This window comes from Gopherus evgoodei, chromosome 2, assembly GCF_007399415.2.
Source record: "Gopherus evgoodei ecotype Sinaloan lineage chromosome 2, rGopEvg1_v1.p, whole genome shotgun sequence".
Taxonomy (NCBI): Eukaryota; Metazoa; Chordata; order Testudines; family Testudinidae; genus Gopherus; species Gopherus evgoodei.
In genome coordinates, this window is record NC_044323.1 from 235,404,036 (window position 1) to 235,422,157 (window position 18,122).

Sequence of the window (18,122 nt, forward strand, 5' to 3'; positions counted from 1 at the left end):
TATAGCTAAGTAAGGTAAATTAGGTCTGATTTAAAACAAACAAACAAACAAAATTCCTTAAAGAACAAGTTTTTAATTATTTGTTCAACAGCTCGTTTTCTGACTTCAACCTGTTAATTTTTTTTAATAGTGAAAAGGAACTTGAGCTCTCAGTTGCAGCTTCTGGAGCTCTGGACCCAGAGAAGGAGGTAAGAAATTTTTGTGTTCCGCTTTTCATTCAGACAGACCGTTTATTAAATAATATGTGTTAATAGTGAATCATTATGCTTAAAGCAGGATTTTATTGTGTGCAAAAGAAGGATCTAAAAGGGATTTCCCCCCTCCCCAGTGTATTCTGAAAGGTGGGTTTTTTTGTTTTTGTTTTTTTTTTTAAATCTCCTTCCTCCGAAGCATGAACAATAGCCGGCTGGAGATGGGACATTGACTGGCTGGTTTTTGCTCACATGCTCAGGTTCTAACAGTTACTGCAGTCATTTGTGGGGTTGGGAAGGAATTTTCCCCTACCTCAGATTGGCAATGACTTTGGGTTTTTTCACCTTCCTCTGTAATGTATGAGTGAAGGTCACTTGCTAGGATTATTTGGGTATATCTCAGTTAATCATTTCCCTGCCATTGTGGGGGCCTTGAACACTAGTGTACCTTGGTCTTTCCTGTTCTCTGTTTGTGGCACATAATAGTCTAATCTCCTGTAGGTTGTAATACTTTGGTCTCAGTTTGGTTGATGGCTTTAGTGTGCTGGTGCTAGGTAGTGTTGGTGGCCTGATATATACGCTGGGTCAGAGTAGATGATCTAGTGGTCCCTTCCGGCCTTAATCTCTAAGACTATGATAAGAAGAAAAATGATGTCTCTTTCCTAATTTGGCATTAGTGACAATAAAAATAAACCCAAGTCAAAGCTATATAAGAGAGCTATTAAATTTGGTAAACACATACTCTGCTTAAAGGGAAAAGTTGGAATTGGAATTTTAAGACATTTGCATGGTGGTGCAACTGCATGGAATAACATGCTGCAGGCAGTGTAGGTCATGGAAGAGACATGTTTAATGCCTGATAGTAGCTTGTATAGACAAATGTAAATCAGCCTCTGTGGGAGTGTGAGGAATGCTGCTGACAATATTTGCCACTCACCTACTTCACTTTTTAATGAAAAAAAATCCATCTGTTATGCAGCTAAGTCACCTTTGTAGTGCCAAATCATTGTTTCAAGTTGCAGTTTTAAATATTTTTACTAGTAAATGTAACATTTTTCATATTATGACAATGTATGCAAAATTTTATATAGCTCTACATAAAATATCAATGACTTTGCTTTAACTCTTACCTGGGTAATATGGAATTAGTGCCATCTCCATCATTTTCTGCTTCATAAGCAAGATGTAACTAGTTTGATTATCACCATAGTTATTGTGCTTTGCTAAAACATGTTTGCTACCGCTCAAAGAAAATGTTTACTGAGTGTAGTAGAATCCTTTTTACTGGGGATGTCATGATGGATGGCTCTTTATTCTGGTTAAGTAAATTTGATTAACACAAGACACTGTTTTCTGGGGAGCTGCAAAACTGCACCAACCCATCCCATTACTGGAGAGCTCAATAGATGGAGGAGGATCTATCTGCAGTGGGACAGAGTCTGTTACTTGCTCAAAATCAGAGGAAAGGATAGCCCATAAGATGCCATGTATTGTGATCCAGCATATTATAATGGCACAGTTAAGGTTGTATTATGAGATCTGTGTAAAGGTCGACTTTTCTATGTCCTTTTCTATCAAAATGCTTAGTTGGATTTCTTCGAAATTTGATGTGCCTTGGGAGGGTGCTGGGTACCCCTAGGAGGAAACCACATTTGGAATAATTTGAGCTAGGGTTCCTGAGATACAAGCCCCCTCACAATAGCACGGCTACCCCTCTGATGATTAACATCCGGGTCACTGATATTGCTGCAGCATGAAGATGGCTGCAGGGTTCAGCTATCATCAATTAAACACTTTCTGTTGGGGGATTATGAGCACCTGGGTGGTAATCACTGGGCTAACCATGTAATTAGGAGGCACAGGAAGCAAGGAGAGGTCAGAAGCTAGCTCTGGGCTGAGGAGTGAAGACTACTGGGAAGCCTTCACTTGCTATAAGCCTGTATTACACAGTGATAATTTGTAAGAAAAGAATAAATTCATACCCTGGTGAAAGGGCAACAACTTGGTGTACGTTTGTGACCATGAAACCATCTGTGCTGTCTAGGCAGTGAAGTACACGGGATAGCAGTGGAGTCACCCAGTGACACAAGCTCAGACCACTTTCAATACAGAGTACTCTCTTTTGGCATTGGTACTACCCCCAAGGTCTTTACCAAGGTGTTCTATAGTAGCAGCCTGTATCAGATGCTGTGGTTTCACCATTTTCCCTTACTTCAGTGACTAGCTCCTTGTCACCAAGTCATGCCAAGTGTCACAACCAGAGCATGGGCGGTCTGACCTAGGGGTTGAAACAGGAGTAGGGACACAGGCTGGGTCAGATACCAAGAGGTCAGAAGCCACGGCAAGCCAGAGGGCAAAACCAAGAGTCAGGTGTCAGGAGGCAGGCAGTGTCAGGTTACCAGGAGGTCAGTAGGAGCAAATATTGCAGGGGAAGCAGTCCTAAGCAAGGAGAACCCGGTTCCATGCACAAGTTCCTGTTCCTGTGTTTGGTTTACCTTGAAGCTGGGGATCGACCAGGGCCCCCAGTGTTCCACCAATCAGATCCTGAGACTGGAGTTCTCTGTCAAAGTTCAACTGCTATTCTGGCAGCTGATAACAGATTACTAGGTGGCAGGTCAGGACTGCCTAGCTCTTAAGAGCCCTGTGAACCAGCATTCAAGACCCATGGTCCCTGACACCAAAAAGCCCATGCATTGACTTTGACAATGCAACAACTCCTCTCCTCTTTGGGGGTCAGTGTAAATACTGAAAAATCCATCCTCACCTGAGATATTGGGTTTTCCTTAAATGCAGTCATGGCAAGGGCCTGCCTGCTGATGGACAGGTTTCAGGCTATGAACGATATCATAAATGAGGTCATAAGCAACCCTCAAGTGCCTATCATGACTGAACTCTCTCTCTCTCTCTCTCTCTCTCTCTCTCTCTCTCTCTCTCTCTCTCTCTCTCTTCCCTATTCCATGTGGTCTCATGAATTTATGTCATGCCATTTGCATGACTCCACCTTTTGTTAGCTACAAGTGTGTCTCCAAACTGAGAGTCCATGAGCACCATAGTGACTGTTCCCACCAAAGTGATATTGTCCCTGTTACGGTGGAAGAATCCATGTTAGGTATGCATCAGTGTTCCCTTCCTTGCCTTCGCACCAGACAGGGCAGTCATTACCATGTATCCCTGTTGGAACATCTTGAGAGTCCATCTAGGATACACATCTATATTCTAGAGCTGTGAGCAGTTTAAAGATTTTGTGAACCCTTTCTCCCATTCATTCAAGATCACCATGTCCTCATAATGTCAGACGAATTCATGACTGTCTTTTATATCAACAAATATAAGGGAAGGAGATTCTTCCCTTTGTGTACAGAAGCGGACAGTTTGTGGGAATTGGTGCATCAAAATCAGATTACCCTATTTGCAGTCTGACTCCCAGGAAACCAAAATGTGCTAGCAGAGTCTCTCAGGAGACACTTTGGTGTTGATCATGAGTGGGAGCTACATGACTGTGTGGTGAACAGTATTTAGGGTAGAATGGGGACCCTTGCCAGGGACTTGTTTGCTTCCCAAACAAATAAGAAATGCAATCCAGAAGGACTTTGACAAGGTCCCTCACCAAAGACTCTTACGTAAATTAAGTTGACATGGGATAAGAGGGAAGATCCTTTCATGGATTGAGAACTGGTTTAAAGACAGGGAACAAAGGGTGGGAATAAATGGTAAATTTTTGGAATGGAGAGGGGTAACTAGTGGTGTTCTGCAAGGGTCAGTCCTAGGACCAGTCCTGTTCAACTTATTCATAAATGATTTGGAGAAAGGGGTAAACAGTGAGGTGGCAAAGTTTGTAGATTATACTAAACTGCTTGAGATAGTTAAGACCAAAGCAGACTGTGAAGAACTTCAAAAAGATCTCACAAAACTAAGTGATTGGGCAACAAAATGGCAAATGAAATTTAACATGGATAAATGTAAAGTAATGCACATAGGAAAAAATAACCCCAACAATACATACAATATGATGGGGGCTAATTTACTTCCAAGTAATCAGGAAAGAGATCTTGGAGTCATGTGGATAGTTCTCTGAAGACGTCCACGCAGTATGCAGCAGCAGTCAAAAAAGCAGACAGGATGTTAGGAATCATTCAAAAAGAGAGAGAGAATAAGACAGAGAATATCTTATTGCCCTTATCTAAATCCATGGTACGCCCACATCTTGAATACTGCATACAGATGTGGTTTCCTCATCTCAAAAAAGATGTACTGGCATTAGAAAAGGTTCAGAGAAGGGCAACTAAAATGATTAGGAGTTTGGAATGGGTCCCGTATGAGGAGAGATTAAAGAGGCTAGGACTTTTCAGCTTGGAAAAGAGAAGACTAACGGGGATATGATAGAGATATATAAAATCATGAGTGATTCATACCCTTTTGACTTTGAATATACAGTGAAACCCCACTATAACACGATGATCGGGGTCCAAAAAATTGGATCTCGCTAAATGCGAGGTCGCGGTATAGCGGAGTTTACCATTTCAAGCTGGTCAGTTTCAAGCAGGTCGATTTCTCTTGGGCAGAAAACTTTCATTTGCAAACTGCCCATAGCAGTAACTGAAAGGGTGCAACTCCAGCAGCGGGGGCTCTCAGCCATGCAGCGGGAGAGGGAAACACTTGGGGAGAGCATGGGAGACGTGCAAGCGGCAGAGGAAGAGCGAGAAGCAGTTGGGGAGGAGAATGGTTCTTCTCGCCAAAAGGGTAAGTGGGGATAGGCGGGAAGTTTCAGTGGTGCTCCTTTTTTTTTTTTTTTTTTTTGCGCTTCCACGTGCTCCCGCCACTTTTTTTTTTTTTTTGGCCTGGGGCGGCCAGAGCCACCTTACAATCGCGTTGTAGCTGAACTTGTGCTATTGTGGGGCGCATTATAGCAAGGTTTCCCTGTAGTTGGTGTTGAAACAGGAAGCTAGTGGCCAGGAGTATTGCGGTAGTGAAGCACTTCATACTCTCTGCATATATCACAGTTAAAGAGGGGCTGAACAGTATTTGTTGTAAGAGCAAACTCGCAGAACCAGCATGAGTCTGTGACACACACAGTGACCTGAACACCACTAATTCAACTGAGGGCATCCCAAATAATTAGAATTACTATCCTCATTAAGTAGCAGTCCATGCTATTGAATATTACTGGGTTTAAATTGGCTCTCAGAGAGAGGTTCATTGTTTACTGGTTAAGTAGAATGTGTGTTTAATATTCCTACAATAGCAGGCCCTGGCCTACATTTAAAATTTAGATTGACCTAGCCACCTTGTTCAGGGGCATGAAAAATTCACGCTCCTGAGTGCTGTAGTTAAGCTGACCTAACTACTAGGGTGGCAGCTTACCATCGTTGATGGAAAAATCTTTTCTGTTGATGTAGGAAGAGTCATACTGTGTTGCTGTAGCACCTATAGTGTAGACGTGGTCTAATGCACTGTCGGTTTAAAAAGTAAATTAATAAGTTGTCTCTAGGGATAGAATGTCTAACAGACATACTGGGTCATAGCCATGTCATGAGTAAAATAAAAGATGCTGCTGGGTTAAAATCTAGACCTGATAACTTTCATATGGGGCTCTGGGAACACATAGGGAACAACTCTCGACAGGCATGTTTGTGTGAAAGGCTGTTTTAATATGCCACTGATGAAGATACGAAAAGGTAAAAGAGTATAGAATGCTTTGTAATTAATTTAAAACTAAAAGATGTATAAATGAAATTTTCTATTTGATAAAAAGCTCTTGTAATTTTAGAGTTAAATATAGTAAGCTTAAATGTTAAATTCTAATAGGTTTTAAGAATTTAATAAATTTCTTTACACTTGAATTCTCCAGTTCTATTCATAAATAGATGAGAGTACTAATGTCATTGTATATACTGTCTTGCAGCTAAGTGAGGAGGAGGTAAACATCTAATATATTGCTGCTATCTCAAATACTTATATATTAAGTTGGTTATATAATACCCAATTGGTTGTGTAGTATTCAACGGCTGCTGGCACAGGTTGGTCCATAAATGCATGTTTAGTGAAGCACCTTGGTGCAAAGGATCAGCAAAATTGCTAAATAAATTCAATTTTTCTTTTGAAATAGTTGAATAATCTTTACTTTCTACTAATTAGTTCATTTTTTAAAAAATGTGAAAATATTTCTAAAGTGCATAGCAGCTGGAAGGGAAATGTCTTCTGGGTGTATTAGGATAGTTTTGAAACTAGCTTGCATGCTTTTTGCATATGCATGTTACCTTCATTTTTCTACTGAGGCTACCAATTATCAATAAACATTTTTTAAAAAATTAGATATATATAATATATATATTTTAAATTGTTGTAACTTTTCTGTTGATTTGAACGTCTAATAAAAATATAACAAAGAATATCTTCTATTCCTTTCTCTTTAAATGCTAGTGTTCTGAAATGTTTATTGTTAAAAGTCTCAATATTTCTTTCTTTTGCAAGTTGAACTGTTACAGAGCTAGTATTTTTGTTTGAAGCATTCTTTCAAGAATTTACCTAAATATAACAGGAATGAAAATGCTATCAATGTAGAAATCTGGCAATTTTAAATACTATAGTATATAGACCACAGAAAATATTTGTATTCTGGACATTGCAATTATTTATTTCCTAGAAAATCCACAAAAGCTTGGTTTTAGAGAGACTGTGAAAGTGTGTAAATGTAGATTTAAGTGTATTTTTAACTATCTTGAAAATTTGTATTCATTTACATAAAAATCATTTAAACAGACATTTACATTTGCTTATAACTGCTAGAAATGTGACAGTTGGGGGTTACAGGAGGGTTTGGCACTATACACAATTGAGATTCAAAATATTTATGGCTATGGACATAATAAATTAACCATATTTTTTATCTTTAGCCTAACAGACTGAAGCAGTTTGGTTTGACAGAAAGAGCTTCTGAAGAAAAGGCACCTCCTGAAAGGCCCAGAGTAGCTTTTCAAACTCCTGTACCTGCACCTACTATTTCACCAGTGAATGAAGACTTTCACAGAGGATTATCCAACACCCTTGGTGAAATAGTGGCTCCCAGGTGCTTGTCTATAACGTTTGTATTGTGACTGTATGTTTGATAAGTTGGTTAGATAGGACATCTGTGATTGCACGGATTATTACCTTTCAGAATATCTGCAAAGCAGACCATTGTGGTGCTTTTCCTTTCCCTCCTAATAATTAGCTAAGAGTGAAAGCAAATATTTTCAAATTTTTTTTAAGTTAATGAAAAAAGTTGTCTAGATAAAATAAAATAAACTGTTAATCAATGTGCTTATTTTTGTAAACCCCATTTTATGTATGTATTTATTTACACACACACACGCGCGCGCTTGTTTGCACGCTCTGTCTCTCTGACTGAGGATTTGTCTGCACTGCACGATTAGGTCGACGTAAGCTTCCTTGTTTCAACCTAGCTCTGGAAGTTTCTTCACTTAAATTTGGCTCTTGCTGATATAAGTGCCTCTCTACACTGATATAGTGATGCTATCTCCCTGAATGGTGTAGAGTCATGGTTGATGTAATTAGGTCAATGCTGTGTCAGTGTAGACACTGCATTACTTATGTTCATTGCTAGCGGCCTTCAGGAGCTGTCTCACACTTTCAATACAATCAGTACAAGTGCTCCTAGTAAGGATGTGCTCCGCCAACACAAGTGTGCACCCACACAATCAATTTAATAACTGTGGTGGCTGTAAGCTGATATAAGGTAAACCAACATAATTTTGTAGTATAGACATGGCCGTAATCTTTTCATGTTTGTTTTCTTTTAGACATGCCTATTGATTGAGAAATTTTGGGAGGCTAACACTTTCTTAGTGAATGTTTTCATGGAGTTATTCAGTCATGAACTGTAGATTTATTACGTCTATCTAGGCATTTTCATATTGTGGGGCATTTAAGTGAGATGAGTGTACGATATAAAAATCAAGGCAGTACAGTTTCACAATTGAGGCTCTATGTTTTAAATGTGCAAAGAATATATTTCTGTTTCCCTGTTAGAACACTAGACATAAAGGATATAAATCTCAAATTTAAGAAATGGGGACTCAAAGTCTTGTGTTTCATTTGGAGATTGTGGAATAAACAGTCCTAATTGAGGACCAGATTGTGCGTGGATCTTAAATGGTTGAGCAATATGGGGAGGGTACAAAGAACCTTCCCACTACCCACACCTGGCCTGTGTAAGGGCCAAGTAGAATTGCAGCCCTTGTGCATGGAAATGTGTGTTGTGCAGGAGCTGCTTGATTAGTGCTCTTCAGGGGTGTGCTTACAAGGCACAATCAAGTTTTCAGTGAGAAGTTGTAACTGAATTAATTCTAGAACTCATCCATACAATGACTTCTCTGATTTTGTTTTTGTCCTGCTTTCTCATTTAGTAGCAGAATAAAATTATTAAAAATGCCTTGTTCCTTTCTTTTGATATAGGATTGCTCCTCTACCTCCACCTCAGCCCCCAACTTTGACAGACAACTACAGAACTCCCTATGATGATGCATACTATTTCTATGGGGCTAGAAATCCTTTGGATCCTAATCTTGCATACTGTAAGTTGACTGCTTGGCAAACATCCAACCAATAAAACAAAACAGAAGCAAAAGATTATTTCCTGAATGGAAGAAGAAACAAAGGGAGAAATAGCAGTTGGAAGTTGAACAAATTGCTCTGGTAGCTAAATGAAACAGATAAAATGAAGGAAAATGTCATATAACACAGATATAGTTACCAGTAGATTTAAAAATCAATTTGTATCAACTGTGGAGGATGACTTTCAAAAGTGCTGGAGGTATTTAGGAGCACAAGTCCATTGACTTTCACTGTAAATCTCTTCTCACTGTGAAACCTAACTGCTCGTGATTTTGGAGTATTTTTTAGATAGTGATAAATACTGAGCTATTTCTTTATGGTAGAATTTTCTTTATGAAAACTTTTCTGCAGGAAATTCTGTTATGCTTGAGGCCACAGATTCTTTTAATTTTAAAAAATTGTAAGCACAGTTTCTTTACATTATGTGGACATTACAGTGGGCCGATAGCTAAGTTTGAGACTAGCTTACTGTTTGGTAGCCATTTATCTAAGTGCTCTAAAATTCACATGCATAATTGGATTGTCTTGAGAACAGTTGTGCCTCACTGAGATGGGAGTGGGGTTAGTGGTCCGAATTTGAAGTTGTGTGAGCAAGGGGCTCCCACTATACTGCCCTCTTAAAAAAAAAAAAAAAAAAAAAGTTACAGTTCTTACAACTGTTACACACATGGGGCTCAGACTCTGGCTCTGATCCTTCTCAATCTGCTGTCACCTGTTTGGGATTGATTTTAGCTATTGTAGAAAACTCCCCCAATCCCTTTGAAGAAGTTTGAGTGATGTTGATAAGCCAAAGAAAGTCATTGGTGCAAATGCAGCAGGATGAGGTTTGTTGCATACCAGAGGGTTTGCTGGCAACTTGAGGTCAGAGTAAGCGAGTGACTCAAGCTGACATTGTGTGCTCATGGAACTTCAGCAGTACCCATGTACTGTGAGTTCAAGTCCTGCATGGGGCAGCTTTCTGAAAATGTGTATTATGCACATTAATTGCTCTCTGACTACGCTCTGCAAGTGTTCTTCTGTCAAATGTTCCTGAGAGCAAAGCTTCTGGTTTAAGAGCCAGTATTTCAAAGTCTAAGTACTCAGATTTTATTTTAGAATGATTGCTAAGGATAATAGCTTTAATTTAGGCCATATCTACACTAGCACTTTTGTTGGTAAGACTTTTTTCAGTTGGGGTGTGAAAAAATGCACCCCAACCGACATAAATTACACCGACAGAAGCATGGACAGCGCTATATCAGCAGGAGAGCATCAGCCACCGACATAGCTACTGCCGCGTGTTGGGAGTGGTCAAATTATACTGATGGGAGAGCTCTCTCCTGTCGGCATAGGGTGGCTGCACGGGACAACTTATAGCAGTGCAGTTCTAGTATAAACATGGCCTCAGCAGAGGGAAGATGGAAGAATCTAGTAAGCAGCAGTATTACAATAATGTAATCATGCTACATGCCTCCTCACTCATTTCTAATACCACTTCTTCTTTGAGTGCTTGTTCATGTCTATTCCAATCAGTTGTGTGCGTGCCATATGCATGACAGCTGGAAGATTTTTCCCCTAGCAATATCCGTAGGGTTGGACTGGGTGTCCCCTGGAGTTGCTCAACATAGTGCCCTGTCAACCCAACCCCCGGTCAGTTCCTTCTTACCACCTGCGACAGCTAGCTGGAACTCTCCAGTGCTCTTGCCTCAGCAAAAATATGCTTCACAGTATTGTGTGTGTTTATAGTTAGATTCAGTAGTTGTTTAGTTAATATAGATAGTTTTCTCTCAAGTATCCTTTGGGGTTCCCCAGCTCTGAGTTATACCTCAGTCCCCGGGCTTTAAGCTGTGCTTAGACTGCGGCAGGTTTATGCCGAGAAGTCACCCGCACACGTTGTGCTTGAAGTGTCACCTTAGGGACCGTTGTAAAATCTGTAGAGTTTCACCCCAGGATCCTCAAGGAGGCAGCACTTCGGCTTCAGTTGGACCCCGGCATGATGGACTCTGCCCCGAGCGTTGCCTCCTTGATTTGCAGCACTCAGGCACATGTGAGCCGATGCTGAAGAAGGACTCTAAGGACCTTTTGACACCTCTACACCTCCACGCACAGATCCGAGGCATTGGTCAGGCACTGGTCTCACTCCCTGGTGCTTCATAAAAGAAAGAGAGCCAACAGAGAGCGCTCTGCGACCGGGTCTAAAGACCAGATGGCCAGCAAGCCTACATCAGGTGTCCAGTTGGTGGGGCCTCCATTGACTCCTGCCTCAGGAGAGGTCAAGTTGAGTCCAGACCTGCATCACTTGCCAGTCTGCCACCATGAGATGCTACAGCTTCCCTCAACGCTGAAAGTGTTTGAGGCAACATTGGACTTCCTGGTGCTGACAACCCTTCCTCCCCTCCAAGGCAGAAGAGGTTGCTGGCACTGGTTCCTGGTCCAATCTACTCTGTGGACAAGCCGGCGATGATGGTGGCGATGAGGGTTTTATTCCCTGTGCGCCGTTCCCTGGCACCGATGGTCCGTGTGGGGGAGCTCCGGTCCCCAGGTTGGCATTGCTTGCCGGTGCCAAGTGACTCTGCACCTCGATGGTCTTCACAGTCGGAGAACTCGGAGTTGGAAGCAGAGTCATCGTCCTCCAGTAGGAGCAGAAGATCCCACTCCCATCATGACCGACAGCCCTACCCAGCACAGTGGCCACGATAATGGCAGTCTTCTCAGTGGCCCTTCTGGACACCTTGGGCCTATCGCCAGAGCCAGAGTTCTAAACTGGCATCGGTGGCTTTGGCATCCTTTGGGACACCACACATGCCCTCCACACTGCTACAGAGGACCAGTCCAGCAGCTGCACTCAAGTTGATGATCTTGGCACCGACTGCTGCAGCATCCTCGGCACCAACCACAAAGAGGACTCTGTCTGTGGCACTACTAGCAACACCGACCATGGCATCATCCGCAGCACCAGTGTTCCTTGCTCCTAGGGACCCCAAAGGGGCCAAGGGCAGGGAGCAGGCTCTCGTACCGGCTGCCATCTCATCCTCCTCGTCTCTGGATGAGGCACTCACTGGCTCAGCAACCGCTCTGGCGTTAGAGGACAGCAGGGTCCGACAGCAGCTACTGAGACGGGTGGCCCAGAACCTGAACATTAAATCTGAGGAGGTGGTGGAGGAGGCCGACCCGATGGTCAACATTCTTTCCCCTCCAGGGCCATCCTGTATCATGCTGCTGCTGATTAAAACCATCAGTGATGCCACGAAGACCCTGTGGCAGATCCCATCTTCATTGCTGCCCACCGTCAAGAGGTACAAGCGGAGATATTTTGTCCCTTCAAAGGGGTACGAACACCTTTACACGCACCCCCAGACGGCCTCCGTGGTAGTGGGAGGCTGCCACCCAGGGCTACCAGGGGCCCCTTCCCAAGAATCGAGAGGCCAAAAAACTGGACCACTTTGGGAGAAAAATTTATTCTACAGGGGGGTTTCAGCTCAGTATCACTAACCCTCAGACGGTGGTTAGTGGGTACAATTATAATACTTATGGGACCCCACAAAAATTTGCAGAACTCCTCCATATGGACTCTTGTGCAGAGTTTTCTCGCTAGTAGAATAGAGCATATTAATTTCCTGTGCATCCCTGCAGGTGGCCCTGGATGTAGCAGATGCGACATCTTGCACCATGGCTACCAAGGTGGCCATGAGGAGAGGTTTTTGGCTGCAGGTATCTGGTCTCCTGTATGAGGTGCAACAGACAATCCAGGACCTCCCCTTTGAGGGTCAGTCTTTGTTTTCCGAGAAGACTGACTCTCGTCTGCACAACCTCAAGGACTCTTGAGCCACCTTGAAGTCCCTTGACCTCCACACCCCTGCCACCCAATGGAGGCACTTTAGACCCCAGCCCTCTCTGAGGAATTATCAAGCTCAGAGTATGTGGGATGGGTCGCACAGGAGAAATAGGAACTCAAGGAAGAGACCTCATCCCTCCTCTGGCCAGGGTTCTGGCCAGTCTAAACTCTCCTCAGGCCCCAAATTGGCCTTTTGAAGGTACACCCAGAGGCAATGCACCAGTGCAAAGACTGAATCCATCCACCTTACCTTTTTGTCCCCTCTTCCTCCCTTTCTGCCATGCGTGGGCCTGTATTACATTGGAACACTGGGTGCTCCGCCCGGTAGAGAGGGGATATTCACTTCAATTCTCTGTCCTCCTGCCCTTCCACTCCCCTTCCCCATCTCTCTTCAGGGACCCTTCTCATGAGCAACAGGAGGTGCAATCACTCCTTTCACTTTGGGCAGCGGAAGAGGTTCCTCAGGAGCAGAAGGGAAAGGGCTTCTATTCCCGATATTTTCTAATACCGAAAGCCAAAGACAGGTTCAGCCCCATCCTAGAGCTCAACAAGTTCATGAAGAAACTCAAGTTCTGCATGGTCTCCTTGGCCTCCACCATCCCTTCCTTGGATCCAGGGTACAGGTATGCCGGCCTCGACTTGAAGAACATTTACTTTCATATAGCAATTGCACCATCCCACAGAAAATACCTCAGATTTGTGATGCACAGCAATCACTTCCAGTTCACAGTCTTTCCATTCAGCGGCACCTTGGATATTTACCATGCATGGCAGTCATGGCTGCGTTTCTGCGCAGGCACAGGTTCAGGTGTTTCTGTACCTTGATGACTGGCTGATCATGGACTACTCCAGGGCTCAAGTAGAGGCGCAAGTTAGATTCATCATTGCAATGTTTGACAAACTGGGCCTTCTCCTGAACACGGGGACGTCAACTCCGTCCCCTGCTCAGAGGATAGAATTCATAGGGGCAATGCTGGGACTCCTCCCAGGCCAGGATGTACCTACTGGAATTGAGGTTCCAGGCCCTGGGCAACATCATTGAGAGTCTCAGGCAGTTCCCCACCACCACAGCAAGGAGTTGCCTCTAACTCCTGGGACACATGGCAGCTTGTACCTATGTGGTGCAACATGCCAGGCTCAGACTCCGGCCACGTCAATCATGGCTTGCTTCAGTGTATCGGCCAGTCAGGGCAGTTTGGACAGGCTTGTGACTTTGCCTCGCCTGGCCCTCGACTTCCTTCTGTGGTGGCTCAATCTACAGCTAGTGTGCACAGGGGTCCCCTTTGTCAGCCCCCACCCGACAATCTCATTGGTTATGGACGCATCGGACTTGGGCTGAGGGATGCACCTCAGAGACCTCAGAACACAAGGCCTCTGGTCCCAGAGCTCGCTCTCCACATCGTTATCAGAGAGCTGAGTGTACACCTGGTATGTCAGACTTTCTGAGCCCACTTAAGTGGGAAATGTGTATCAGTGATGACAGACAACACCATAGCGATATTCTATATCAACAAATGGGGGGTGGGGAAAGGTGTGCCAGGAAGCCCTCAGGCTGTAGGACTTCTGTGTTGAGCAGTCAATACACCTGCAAGCATCATACCTCCCTGGGGTACAGAACGAGTTGGTGGACTATCTCAGCAAATCGTTCCACGGCCACAATTGGTTCCTGCATTGCAAACTCCATTTTCCATCAGTGGGGCTTTCCCCAGGTAGACCTCTTTGCCACACGGCATAACAGGCAGTGTCAGCTGTTCTGCTCCTTCCTGAATCACAGCCATAGCAGACGTGTTCCTCCTTCCCTGGGGAGGCCATCTCCTATACATGTTCTTGCCTACCCTTCTCATTCACAAGGTGCTCCTCAAGATACAGAGGTATCGAGCGGTGGTAATATTGATAGCCCCAGGCTGGCCCCGCCAACACTGGTGTTTATTGCTCTTGGACATGTCTGTGGAAGCCCCAGTCACTTTGCCACTCTTCCCGGACTTGATGACTCACGATCACAGCCATCTCCAGCACCCAAACCTCGAGACATTACACCTCATGGCATGTAAGCTCTGTAGTTATACCCGGTGGAGCCTTCCTGCTCAGACCAGGTTAGACAAGTCCTCTTTGGCAGTAGGAAACCCTCCACCAGGGCTACTTCCCTTGCCAAGTGGAAGAGATTCTCAATCTGGTCGGCACAGCATTGTTCGTCCCCGACGCTCACCTCTATTTCACTTGTATTGGACAACCTTCTCCATGTCAAGCAGCAGGGACTGTCCATGTCATCAATAAGGGTTCACTTGGCCGCCATCTCTGCCTTCCATCCAGACGCAGAGGGCTGTTCGGTCTTTGCCAATCCTATGGTCAGCCATTTCCTCAAAGGTTTTGACAGGCTATATCCGCAAATTCGACAGCCGGTCCTGGCCTGGGACCTCAACTTGGTCCTTTCCAGACTCATGGGACCACCGTTTGAACCACTAGCAACGTGCTTCCTGCTCTGCTCTCGTACATGGTGGCGTTTCTGGTAGCGATAACCTCAGCAGGACGGTATCTGAGCTCAAGACCCTAACATCAGAGCCTCTTTTTACATGGTGTTCTGTAAGGACAAGGTTCAGCTCAGGCCCCACCCATCTCTCCTCCCGAAGGTTGTCTCCCATTTCCACATAAACCAGAACATCTTCCTCACCAGTGTTCTATCCTAAGCCGCACTCAAGTGGCAGGGAACAAGAGGCTTCACTTGTTGGATGTCCGGAGAGCGTTAGCCTTTTACATTGAGAGAACAAGGCTGTTCCGAAAGTCTGTGCAAGTTTTCATGGCTGTGGCAGACAGAATGAAAGGTCTTCTAGTATTTTCTCAACTAATTTCGTTGTGGATCACGTCCTGAGAGTGTTACAACCTGGCAGAGGTGCCTGCCCCTCAGCTCACTGTGCACTCCACCAGGGTGCAGGCTTCTTCAGCAGCATTCCTGGTGCAGGTTTCCACCCGGGAAATATGCAGAGCGGTGACGTGGTCCTCCATATAGACATACTTTCACTGTGCATTATGCGATTACCCAGCAGGCCAGAGACGATGCAGCTTTTGGTAGAGCGGTACTCCAGTCAGTGGACAACTCTGACCCCACTTCTGTAACTTAGGCTTGGGAGTCACCTGATTGGAATTGACATGAACAAGCACTCGAAGAAGAAAAAATGGTTACTCATTGTCTCGTAACTATTGTTCTTTCAGATGTGTTTTTCATGTCCATTCCAATACTCGCCCTCCTGCCCTGCTGTTGGAGTAGCCGGCAAGAAGGAACTGAAGGGAAGGTCGGGTCGGCAGGGCACGGTATTGAGTGCCATGGGGATGCGACTCCAGGGGGCACCCAGGCTAACCCTGCGGATACTCCGAGGGGAAAAATCTTCTGGCTGTCCTGCACATGGCGCGCGCGCACCTGACTGGAATGGACATGAACAACACGTCTTGAAGAAAAACAGTTACGAGAAGGTGAGTAATGTTTTATTCTTCAAAAAACAATGAAAATTCACTTTCCATAAATTTTAGTGCAGTGTCTAGTACCCTTCTAGAATGCTGAATGAATATATGCTTAAATCTCTGAAAAACAGAAAACAAAGGGTTAAGATACACAGTAGCCCCACACCACAACCTTTACTATGCCCTTCTTTCAACCTCCTCCAGCAGACATCACAGTTCTCTATCCTTGCAGGTGATATGTACCGCTGAAGAAACACAGCACTGGAGGATAATAGGAAAAACTGTCAGACCATGTCCTTGTTGTATTTAGGGCAGACTTAATGAACAGCAGTTGGCTACATCTGGCTTATACTTGACTACTTCTGCTTTGCACAAACCATCCTAGAGTTTCCAGATGTTAACGCCCCTTGATCCTTGTCCTGAGGACTCCCTCTGGCACATTGCCTGCACTTATCTCTGCCCTGAAGTGCACTGTCATGTATGTTCCTAGGCTGCTACAAATCCCTCCCAATAGTAGACTATTATGCTTCTCTCCTTGTCCAGCTCTGTAACAGCACAGAAACAAGGGGTCCATGGTCCCTTTCAGTGCACATGCACCTCTTGTATCACAGTATGGTCTCTGGCAAATTGCTGCAGGTAATCGTGGCGCCAGTCAACACAGCTGTTTCCAATAGCGTGAGGGGCAGTTGGAGTGCATGCATGCAGACAAATGAGGGAATTCAGTGTTGTGGTACAACACATAACATAAGATGGCACATTTACTTAATCCTCATGTATGCTTATTACAGGGCTGACCTGTCTGAAGCATACTAACAGCACATCCCCAGTGACTTTTGTGAGCTCTAGGGAACACAGTTAAGATTACAGGTCAGGACAAGATGGTAACTCTGGATTTCATGGTTTTCAGAGGCTTAAGTATTAGGTTCATTTGACTTTAACCTCAGCCTTAATCGTGCATTTAGTTTTTGGGCAATCAATTATATTTTCATCTAGATACTGGAAATGTGTGTCCATGTCCATGCTAGATTGAAATGACTGTCTGTCTTTTACTGTTTAGATGGCACAGGAATGATGGGAATGCACCCTGCACCTAATATTGAGGATTTTCCAGGGAAAGTACCAGCAGATCAGGCTGTGTAAGTATTAGCTATGTTCATTTAGTATTGTATGTATTGGTGTATTTGCTAACAGGGATACATCTTTGAAGTAAGAGTATTAAAATAAATTCTTCAAACTTCTGGTCCTGAGTTTCTGAAGTATAATTTAGTATATGAATTCATAAATGGATACTGAAAATAACAGAGATATAGAGGCTGTGAAAAAAAGAAAAAAATTCTCCAGTTTCACACTTGTGTTTCAAGCAGGAATTACCTTTTTTTTTGTTTTTTTTACATTAAGCTATATTAATTTTCTTTATATCTGTTTTTTTTTAATTCAGAGGTAACATTGGACAGAGAAACACCGGTGATCAACCCAGAAGTGTAGGGATATTTCCTGATGAAAAACCAAAGCCCTTTAAAGAGTCAACTTTATCTTATCAAGAAGAATTGGAACAGCAGGTATTAAAAAGTTTTTCTTACCAGCTAGGTATGCAAATTGAGATCTGAAAGTAAAACTGTGTTCATTCTTGTTCGTCCACAGTCACCAATAATAAACATTTTGCAGTTGGAGCTTAGCTTACAATTCAGTTGATAATGTATTTTGTGGAATAGAATTCAGCCCACTCTCCCTTAGAAATGTGGGTTCTATGGTGCTTTGTAAAACTTGGCTACTAAAATTGAACAGAGATGAGTCTGAAAACAAGCAAGAACAGGTGGCTTTTGCCACTTCCATATAGAAATTTTCCTGACAATAACCATGCTTGAATACTTCATTGCAAACTTTCAGGTACAGTAGTAAAGAAGAGACCAAATATAAATGTGCCCAAAAATGTGGTGTACTATTAAAAAGCCACATGTAACAGCAGTGTAGTCAAATCTGCCTTTATACCAACACTGCAGAAAAAAGATATGTTCTTACTTTCTTTCTTGACTAACTCTAATGTGTATTCT

The 18,122-nt window shown here is 43.6% G+C and overlaps 1 protein-coding gene across 2 annotated transcripts in view; it reads left to right on the forward strand.

Moving 5' to 3' along the window:
• The window catches only part of CSPP1 (centrosome and spindle pole associated protein 1), a 174,015-nt gene that overhangs the window by 70,415 nt on the left and 85,478 nt on the right, over positions 1-18,122 (forward strand). For both annotated transcript variants that reach the window (XM_030553235.1, XM_030553236.1), the window contains exons 11-15: positions 131-188; positions 7,085-7,257; positions 8,646-8,764; positions 17,129-17,207; positions 17,510-17,630. In XM_030553235.1, coding sequence (XP_030409095.1) covers positions 131-188; positions 7,085-7,257; positions 8,646-8,764; positions 17,129-17,207; positions 17,510-17,630 — 550 coding nt within the window. The remainder of the gene's footprint in view (positions 1-130; positions 189-7,084; positions 7,258-8,645; positions 8,765-17,128; positions 17,208-17,509; positions 17,631-18,122) is intronic.